Source organism: Melospiza georgiana, chromosome 21, assembly GCF_028018845.1.
Source record: "Melospiza georgiana isolate bMelGeo1 chromosome 21, bMelGeo1.pri, whole genome shotgun sequence".
Taxonomy (NCBI): Eukaryota; Metazoa; Chordata; class Aves; order Passeriformes; family Passerellidae; genus Melospiza; species Melospiza georgiana.
Window position 1 is genome coordinate 9222850 of NC_080450.1, and position 10121 is coordinate 9232970.

At 58.3% G+C, this 10121-nt stretch overlaps 2 protein-coding genes across 2 annotated transcripts; one reads left to right on the forward strand and one right to left on the reverse strand.

Annotated features, from left to right (window-relative positions):
* Window positions 1-4182: 4182 nt before the first annotated feature.
* Window positions 4183-6624, reverse strand: GALR2 (galanin receptor 2). Its single transcript, XM_058038987.1, has 2 exons — window positions 6278-6624; window positions 4183-4963 (listed from the first exon to the last, which is right to left on the reverse strand). The coding sequence occupies exons 1-2, from the start codon at window positions 6616-6618 to the stop codon at window positions 4183-4185; spliced, it is 1122 nt and encodes a 373-aa protein (XP_057894970.1). The 5' UTR covers window positions 6619-6624.
* Window positions 6625-6972: 348 nt separating this feature from the next.
* On the forward strand, window positions 6973-8088 carry LOC131092414 (basic salivary proline-rich protein 3-like). Its single transcript, XM_058039093.1, has one exon. The coding sequence runs from the start codon at window positions 6973-6975 to the stop codon at window positions 8086-8088; it is 1116 nt and encodes a 371-aa protein (XP_057895076.1).
* The last annotated feature ends 2033 nt before the right edge of the window (window positions 8089-10121 follow it).

A 10121-nucleotide genomic window follows, 5' to 3' on the forward strand; every position in this document is an offset into this window, starting at 1 on the left:
AGCCAGGAGAGGGGAGGGGGAGCTTTGCCTGCAGCTTTCCTGAGCACCTGAGCTTTAGTGTGCAGGAGCTGAAATCCTCCCTGAGCTGATGCTTTTGTGCCAACCAGAGCTCAAAGAAAAGGTGAGAGATTGTCCAAGGGTCTGGGATAGGGCCACATCCTGTTCTCCAGAGGCTCTGGGAATGCCTCTGCATGGCCCCCACCAAAAGAGGCCTTTCTGGGCTTTGCTGTCAGCCTGTTGCCCCAGGAAATCTGTACCAGACCAGGGCTGGGGGGCAGATGCAGCCACAGATGGATGTAAAACATCCTGGTCCCTCCATCAGCAGCACCAGTGGCTGACTGCATTGTTTCCACCCCAGGGATGTCCTGGCTGATCTGGAGGAGGGAATGGGGGTAGGAGGCTGCTGGGGGCTGATATGTGCAGTAAGGAGGAGCTGGAAGTGATGATTCCCTTGGGGAACAGGTAAATTCTGCTGCTCCCGGGTGGGAATCCAGACCCTCATTTCCCTGAGTTAAAGGCAAACCTGAGCCACCTGCTCCCTAAATCCAGCCGGGCTGTAAGCACTCCCTCACTCTGCCTCTCCCTGCTCGGGGCATGAGCGTGGGGAGCAGCAGCAGTTGTGTCCTGAGCCAGCCCTGCCCCAGGGTGGCAGCTCCAGGCTGAGCTGTGTCCCAGCCCGGCAGCGCCAGGGGAGGGCTCCGTGAGCTCCCTGCCTTTTTATGGTCAGGAATGTGTCTGCAACACGTTAATTAGGAGCGACCACGGCGGCCAGCACAGCCCGACCCGGTCAGGGCTGAGCCCTTCCTGCCCCTCTGAGGGCTGAGTGGAGCCTGGGGTCGTGCTGAGACCATGGCAAGGGGCCACAGCTGGGGCTGGACCCCCTCTGCCTCCCCTTTTGCTCCCCCCAAGGCTCCCGTGGGGTCTGACCCCCTTCCCTCACCTCCTGTTCTGCCCTGACACAGGCAGTGTGTCTCTATATCCTAGGTTTTGGGGCCAGAGCCCCATTTCTGCCTTGTTTACTTTTTAGCTGCCCATTGCCCATGCTGGGGGCTGTGCCAGGGTCTGGGGGTGCTCCCTGCTGCCTCCTCAGACTGGGGAGCAAATTTGACAGAGTAAATATTTGAAAACAAACCCACAAACCAAAAGAACTTCTCTAACCCTAGTGATAAATCTGTGTGGAAAGCTCACTGGAAAGTTCACACTGAGCTTTCACCCTCACCTCCCTGCCCACTCCTGGGCCTGATGGGAGCTCAGTTCAGCCTATTCATTTTTCACTTCCAGTTAAATATGCTTTTATTAAATTTTAACTGGAACATAAGGACTTGCAGTGCTCTTAATTTAAGATAAAACCTCCCAGGGGAATGGACCAGGAACCCATTTCTCTCAGCTGGGAGCATGGTGAGTGTCAGCAGATCCTGATGCTCTTGTCTTTTCCATCTGGGCCTGATATGCTCTGTTTTTTGAGGGGGAAAAGTAGCTTCTAAATATGATTTTGTGTTGGCAACACAAATGTGTTTGCCCTTGGAGGGCTCATCAAGGCATGGGCTGGGTGTGAGGGTGATGCTTTCCTCCTCAGAGCAGGGACAATGTCAGATAAGCTGGAGGGGTTTTTTTTTTCTATAATTCTGAATTTGCTGTGAAGAGAGTAATGATCTGGCTTCACTCTTTCACCTGCAGCCAGGTGAGAGTCAGTGGATGGGTGAGGATCCATAAAATGAGGAGAGGGGTGTTGGATGTGTCACAACAGAGCCCTGACCTTGCTGTGACCATCACCAAGCCCCTGCCTGCCCCTGGAGAGGGTGAGAGCAGCCATGTGAGCCATGCCAGAGGGGATTTGGGGGTGCTGGAGGCAGCAGGGAGGTGCAGCCCCCCAGGCTGGGAGCTGTGCAGAGCCTGCCCCCAGCCTGCTGTCACCCTTGGGGACCTCATTGCTGAGCAGTGACCAGAAATAAGCAGGTGCCAGTGGTGCCCAGAGGGGCCCCAGTGATGCTTTGGGCTGGCAGCTGAGGAAGGGCTGTCCTGGGATGTGGCTGGGCAGTGGCTGGGCAGCTCTGGAGCAGCAGCAGGGCAGGGCAGGGTCAGCCATGGCCTTGGGAGGCTGCTGGAAAGGCTGGGGTGGGATGGATGGGGAGCAGAATCAGTGTCTCTGACAGGGACATGGGGATGTTGCACCCCCTGCCATGCCAGCACAGGCACCTGTGCCCTGGGGCACTGCAGAGGGCGTGGGCCAACACCTCCATCCCCAGGGTGAGCTGACAACTGCCCAGGAGAGTGCACAGAACCCCTCAGTGTGTGGGGGATCCATTGCAGGCACATCTGTGGTAAATGAGGGCCCAAGGAAAGTGAGGCTTTGAGCTGTGTTTGTGCAGCTGCTTCAATGTTTTCCCTGGCTGTGAAGGGTTGAGCAGGGAGATAAAAGCAGATGTAATTAATGGAGCTGCTTATATGCTGCTCTCTGTGACTTATGCTGGGAACAGGACTAGACTAAATATCACCATCACTGATAGGAGGAGGTGGCCAATTTATGGCCCTCTCTGTGGGGAGAGGAAGATCTGGTTATAATAACACTCAGCAGGGGAAAAGAAATGTTTTACAGTCAGAAGCTTCTCAAGACAAAAAGGCCAAGCACTGGGGCTGGGTGGAGGAGGGCTGTGTCAGGAGCAGACCCCCAGGGAGAGCCAGGGTCCGGGACAGAAATGCCCATCCCAGCCTAGGGAGCTCTGCTGTGGGGATTCACAACAGTGAAATCTGTACAGACAGACAGAGAGCCTCTGTAATGCACTTTTATAGAGACCTGACCTTCACGGGGGCTGTTGGGGGAATTGTAGGGATGCAGAGCTCATCCCAGCTCCCTGCATTTGGCCACCAACCCTGGCTGTGCTCTGCCACGGGGTTTTCAGAAGGGTGACTTGATCCTGGTCCCGTGATGCTCTTGTGGTAAACAAGAGGAAGGATTTCACTGACAGCTGGTGGCAGTCACAGGGCTCAGGCACCGCGGAGCCTCTGCAGGGTTCAGAGGTGGGAGTGAATCACAGCAGTGTCACTCAGCCTGCAGTGACATCCCTGACATTCCTGTGACATCCATGACATTCCTGTGACATCCATGACATTCCTGTGCCGCAGTGCCCCCCTCCAGGGATGTGCTCAGGCATCACCCACATCCTCCATCCCCCCTCAGCCTCCCTGCCCTCCAGCAGGTCCCACCACCCTCCAGCCTCTCCTCCACTGCAGCTGGGGGGCTTCCCAAAGGAGCTGGACACGGCAGGTGGGGTGGAGGGGCTTTATTTATTCCCAGGTTTGCTGGGCACCCCCAGCTCTCACACAGCCCTGGCTGTCCCACCTCGGTGTCAGTGCCCTGCTTGTCTCCTGCTTGAGATGCTGAGCTGTCCCCAGGCTGTGCAAAGGCATTAAAATCCTTCCCCTACCGTGGCTCCATGGCTGTGCTTCCCTGGCAAACAGCCTCCCTCCCCTTGGTCCTTCTGTGCTTCGCTCCTGGATTTTCCTACCTGAGCTGGGCTTATGCCCAGCACTGCCCTGGGATGCAGCTCCTAAACCAGGATACAAACAAACCAATATTTTCCAAATGTCTCTAAAAGTGCACCCACAAGCTCCAGAGCTCAGTCCCTGTGCAGAAGAGCCAGAGCTGCACAGGGACTGAGCTTTGCTTCTTTCTCATTCTTCATCCCCACTTCACTGCTGGGGCCTGTGGATAAATCCCAGTCCAACAGTCCTACAGTTTTGGGGTCTGAAAGCTTCCTCCAGCTGGGCACTGGGGCCAGGGATCCCCATCTGCAGCCCCCCACATTGGGGGGTTGCACTTCCTTGCACACATCAACTGGGAAATGCTGGTTGGAGGGGCCAGAGCTTTTCACGGGCTCTGGGTGTAGATGCAACAGGGAGTAAGTCCATCCATGATAGAGGAGCAGGTGTTTACACATGGCAGTGGATTTTGGGGTTTGATCTCTCTGCTCTCAGCAAGAAGAAAATCCTGTGCTTGGTTGGTTCTTGGCTTGGTGGACAAAAATCCTGTCCTTGGTTGGTTCTTGGCTGAGTTTGTGTCAGCAGCATCACGGTTGTGATTTCTGGGTGCATTTGAATGAAAAGGATTCAACTGAACCCAAAACGTCGCCCGGCCCCAAGCCTGGAGGAGACTGCAAAGCCCTGGGGTGGGAGGGAGCTCTGCTAGCTGACGTTGAAGGCGACAGAGGAGCCATCTGCTCTGTGCTCCTGCCCCTGCAGCCCTTCCTCCCCGCAGGGCTGCGCGGGGACCCTGCAGCGCGCGGCCGAGCGCCCGGGCAGGGCTTCGCTCAGCTGGGTCAGCTCGCTGAGCTCTGCCTCCAGCGTGCTGAGCGTGTGGGCAGCCTGGGCCACGTGCACCCTGTGCGCCGCCCTCTTGTGCAGGAGGCAGCTGAAGATCTTCTTGAAGCCCTTGCGGAAGTGCTTGGAGACCAGGGCGTAGACGATGGGGTTGACGCAGGAGTTGGCGTAGGAGATGACGTGCGAGAGGATGCGCAGCACGTACGTGGAGTGGTTCAGGGGGAAGTGCCCGAACCACACGCACAGGATCACCAGGTGGTGGGGCAGCCAGCAGAGGCAGAACAGCACGGCCACGATGATGATCATCCTGGTGACCTTCCTCTTGGCCTTCTTGGACTCTGACATGTCTTGGAGAGGATCCACGGAGCGCCACAGGTAGCGAATGGTCCGCACGTACGTGAGGCTGAGGATGAGCACGGGGATGATGTAGCTGAAGATGAAGGTGCAGGTGTCCATGATCTTGCGCTGGGAGATCTCCCAGATGGGGTGGCAGACAGTCAGGTTGGCCAGCTGGAACTCCTGGTAGTAGCTGAGGTAAGGGCCCGAGAAGATGAAGGAGAGCCCCCAGATGAGACCAATGGCCAGGAGGGCGTTCCTGGGTGTCCTCAGCTCCCTGGAGTGCAGAGGGTATCGTATGGCCAAGTACCTGCAAAGGGAGAGGGACATAGCTGCAGTGCTGGGGAGGGCACACAGAGAGCATCACCAGGAGCAGGTTGGAGAGAGGGCAGAAACGATGGATTTGGGATTTCCAGGGCTGTGAATCACACAACTGATTCCCTGGTGCTTCTTAGGGACCCTGTGCAGCACAAAGGACTGAGGAAGATTCTCTCCCTGACCCTGTCCCGTCACACTCTGCTCTTGGCAGTGGTTGTGGGGACAGTGGGGATGTTCCCATTGTGTCCCTCCCCTAATCCAGCAGACCCTCACTTGACCATCACTGTCTGGCACAAGTGATTGCAGCAGTGAGGATACAAAGGCAGGAGCAGGCGCCCAGGAATCCCAGACACAGCATTCCTTGATTCCTTGTACTGGCACACATGAGAGCACATCACCCCTTTTCAGCTCTGTAATTATCTGGTGCCTTAATTGCACCCAGCTCTGAGGCTTGTGCAAGCCCTCCCTTGCTCAACACATCTGTTCCCTCTGTGGGACACGGGGGGAGAGGCAGCCCCTGGGGTGCTGTCAGCAGCCAGGGCAGGGCTGTGCTGGGATGGCAGGACACATCCAGCCGGGCTCCAGGCCCTCCCAGGGCTGGCACAGGGACTCTCCACATCCCACCTGGCAGGGTTTGGGCACCCGGTGGAGCAGCACCAGGAGCTCCCAGCCTCTCGCTTGCTGCAGGGTCATAACTCAGCGGGCCTTGCAGAGGCAGGGACTGAGGTAAAGCACAGGCAGGAGCACCAGGCTTCCCAGCAAAACCCACCCTGGAACAGGCTGGGATAACCACTGGGACAAGGGACAGCACGGGGACAGAAAGGGGCTTTTTGTGAATAGAAGGGGAGGGTGGGAAATTCAGTGTGTCAGCTCAAACATCCCAGTGGTTTTTTCTCCTCAAGTTCTGCCTGCTTTGCCAGGGGCTGTGGGGAGGGAAGGGGCTCTCTCTGTGCATCCCAGGAAGAGCCAGAGCTGCACAGGGACTGAGCTTTGCTTCTTTCTCATTCTTCATCCCCACGTCACTGCTGGGGCCTGTGGATAAATCCCAGTCCAACAGTCCTACAGTTTTGGGGTCTGAAAGCTTCCTCCAGCTGGGCACTGGGGCCAGGGATCCCCATCTGCAGCCCCCCACATTGGGGGGCTGCACTTCCTCACACACATCAACTGGGAAATGCTCCTGGATTCCCCCAGGAGCCCAGGGAGATCACAGCACTCAGGATTCAGCCCCAGGGGAATCCTGCGGGCGGGATCCAGAGAAAGGAGAGCCTCAGGATGCAGGCAGCCCCTCCCCTGCTCCCTCTCCTACCTGTCCAGGGACACGGTGGCCAGGGTGAAGCTGCTGGCGTACATGGTGAGGTAGATGAAGAAGTGCACGGCCTTGCACATGAAGGGCCCGAACACCCATCCCTCCAGGGTGTAGATGGTGGCTTGGAAGGGCACGCAGAAGAGGATGAAGCAGAGGTCGGCCACCCCCAGGTTGAGGATGAAGAGGTTGGTGGTGTTCTTCACCTGCCCGTTGCGCAGCAGCACGGCCAGCACCAGGCTGTTGCCCACGGTGCCCACGAGGAAGATGATGAAGTACACGAGGGGGATGATGACGGACTCGGGCTGCCAGCCCCCCCCGGAGCCCGCCAGCGAGCCGTTCATGGCCGGGAGCGCCCGGCCCGGGGCTGGAGGGGGCAGCGAGCGTGGAGAAAGCACCGGGGGCACACGGGGTGAGGGGGAGCGCAGGGAGATCCGTGCGGGGCGCGGGGAGAGCACGGTGGGGAGGAAAAGGGAAAGGGGGTGCAGGGAGAGGTCAGTGAGGAGCGCACAGGGATGCACAGGGAAGGGGTGGGTAGGAAAGGACGTGCAGTGGGGAGTGCAGCAGGGATGCAGAGGAAAAGGGGGTGCACGGAGAGGTCAGCGGGGATCGCACGGGAAAGGGGGTGCAGGGAGAGCCCGCTGGGGAGCACAGCGGGGATCGCACGGGAAAGGGGGTGCAGGGAGACTGCAGCAGGGATGCACGGCAAGGGGGAGAAGGGTGCAAGGGGAGCACACGGGAGCCGCACGGGGAAGGAGGGGGTGCATGGGGAGCGAGCGGGGCTCCCGCCGGGGCGCTCCGGAGCCGGGGGGAGCCGGGGGCCCTTCACCTCCTCCGGGCGTGCGGGAGCTCGGGGCGGCTCCGGCGGGGCGGCTCCGGCGCTCTCCGTGCGCCGGCGGAGCGGGGGGGCCCGGGGGCTCCGGGCGCGGCTCCCGCCCGGCCCCGCGCACCGAGCCCCGGGGAGGGACCCGCACCCCGGGAAGGGACCCGCACCCCGGGAACGGACCCGCACCCCGGGAAGGGACCCGCACCCCGGGAACGGACCCGCACCCCGGGAAGGAACCCGCACCCCGGGAACGGACCCGCACCCCGGGAACGGACCCGCACCCCGGGAACGGATCCACACCCCGGGAACGGACCCGCACCCCGGGAACGGATCCACACCCCGGGAACGGACCGGCACCCCGGGGAGGGATCCACACCCCGAGAACGGACCCGCACCCCGGGAACGGACCGGCACCCCGGGAACGGATCCACACCCCGGGAACGGATCCACACCCCGGGAACGGATCCGCGCCCCGGGAACGGACCCGCACCCCGGGAAAGGACCGGCACCCCGGGAACGAACCCGCATCCCGGGAACGGACCCGCGCCCCGGGAACGGATCCGCACCCCCGGAAGGGACCCGCACCCCGGGAACGGACCCGCGCCCCGGGAACGGACCCGCACCCCGGGAACGGACCCGCGCCCCGGGAACGAACCCGCACCCCGGGAAGGGACCCGCACCCCGGGAACGGACCCGCACCCCGGGAACGGATCTGCACCCCGGGAACGGCTCCGCACCCCGGGAACGGATCCGCACCCCGGGAACGGACCCGCACCCCGGGAAGGGACCCGCACCCCGGGAACGGACCCGCACCCCGGGAAGGGACCCGCGCCCCGCTCCCCTCGGGGGGCTCGGACCGGGCCGGGTGTGCCCTGGGATGGGGAGAAATGTCACTCAGGGCTGTCACCCCCGGGAGGGGCTGGGGCAGCCGGGCTGGGCGCCCCAAAGGGAGCTGGGCACCCCAAAAGGAGCTGGGCACCCAAAGTGAGGCGTCTGCGGGGTTTTCTTATTGCCTCCCCCTTCAGTATTCACTGAAAGAGGGTTGGTTTGTTCACCCCCAGGGCTGCAGCGCTGGTATTTAGGAATGGGGATCCTCTGCCTGCGCATGTGTCCGCATTTTCCATCCTCGCACCACAACACCCGAGGTGAGGTTTTCAGAGGAACTGCATTTCTCCCCACGGCTGGGGGGGCAGTGTGATCCATTGCAGCCAGATCACATCTATTTCGTGCCATGTCTTCCTCCTGCAGAATTGCCTTTTTGGTCCGGCACGGGTGGAAGCCTTGGGAGCTGCAATCGGCCCTCCAAGGACTCTCCGTCTGAGCCCACCCCAGCCTGCCTTGTTTTGCTTCTGTGGAGAGGGAAATCTTGAGTGCGTCGATTCCTTCTGTATCTAACTCGCTCCGCAGCTTCTCCGCTCTCTCAGCGGGCGTTCAGCGCCCGGCCCGCCGTGCTGGGGGCTCTGGGGACCCTCCTGTGAGATGCAAAGCTGTGTTTCGTGTCAGGTACAAACAGGCGATGTGTGTATTTGTGAATGTGAAATGTGTGGACCCCGACAATGGGAGAGCTGTGAATTCTAATAATAACTGAGGAAAATAAAGCATGGAAAAAGGCCTTTGAACCTATCTTTTGTTTGTAAATTAACCCTGGTTGATTTAGGAGCATTGGAATTAAGGTGTTAAAGACGTTGCTTTTTGCCTGCATTTAATCCATAAAAAAGCTCTGCAATAATAACCTTTTGAAGTATAATGTTAGAATATTACTTGTATCCTTGAAACTATAGCTTTGGAATATATATAAAGGAAATATGCTTATCTCATGCCTCATTGAAGCAGAGAAAAACAGCTTGAGAAAGGAAGATGAACATCACCTCAAGGGTTTATGGTTTCGACCAAAGGGAAGCTGGACATCACTGTAATGAGATTTATAGTCTCTGCAATTAAAAGGTGGACACACATCTGGGGAGCTGGACCCCACCAGATGGGATTCGTCTTTCTTCTTTCAGAAACTGGACCGTCACCATCTGGGGATACTCCTTTGAGATACATCCTGAGAAATTAAAATCACAGTGGTGTATAGAATTGTGATGTAAAAATTTGGAATAAAAATTGCTGTTGAGTAAAAGATAGGAAATAGAAATTGCTGAAAAAACCTGATGGGTACCCCTATAAATACCTGTAACCATCAATTATCGGTGTGCAGCTGGAGGGAAAACTTCCCCCACTGCACCCAGCGCTGTATTGCTCGTACTTTACCACATTAAATAATAAATTGATTGCTGCTTGAATATTGGCCTAGTCAAGCTTCTTATTCACAACACTCCCAGCCCTGGTCACAGCCCCCAGAGCACACAGAGCCCTCTCCACCCTCGGCTGCCCAGCCCCACAAACCTGCTCCTGCTTGGAGACAACCAGACCCCTTTGGGGTGAGGATGCTCCATGCCCTGATGACATCCCACAGGGAAAACCAGGCCATAATGAACAAAAACAGGCACAGTGGAAATCCGGGCACCCCACAGGGCTCAAGGAGCTGCTGAGAACATGAAGCACAGCTCTGCCTTCCTCTGCACGTCCCCAGGGAGCCACTGCTGTGCCCCAGCCCCAGCCACGACCACGGGGATTGATGGAATCTCATGGGAAAGCCTGGCCCCAGGGAGGATTCACCCTGTGGGACCTGCCCTGTGTCCTCAGACACCACGGGGGATTGGGATGGTGGTACTGGCGGTGTCTTTGGTCAGCCTGCACAGAGGCTGCGTCCATCCTTAGGCTGCAGAGTGAGATTTTTAAAAATAAAAACGAGGGGTAACTCTCAGTTTCTTCCCAATAGCAGTAAAACCTGGGAGTAGCAGGATAAAAATAAATAGCAGCAAAATATATTCTTGTTCTGAGACCTAGATGGGTTACTTGGGCTGCAGTGCAGGAGGATGATCCGGGTCCCCAAAAGCAAGATCCTCTGGCCAAAACCAAGAGCAAAAGGCAAAAACCAATAGGAAAAGGAGAAAATAAAAAAGAAAAGACCACAAC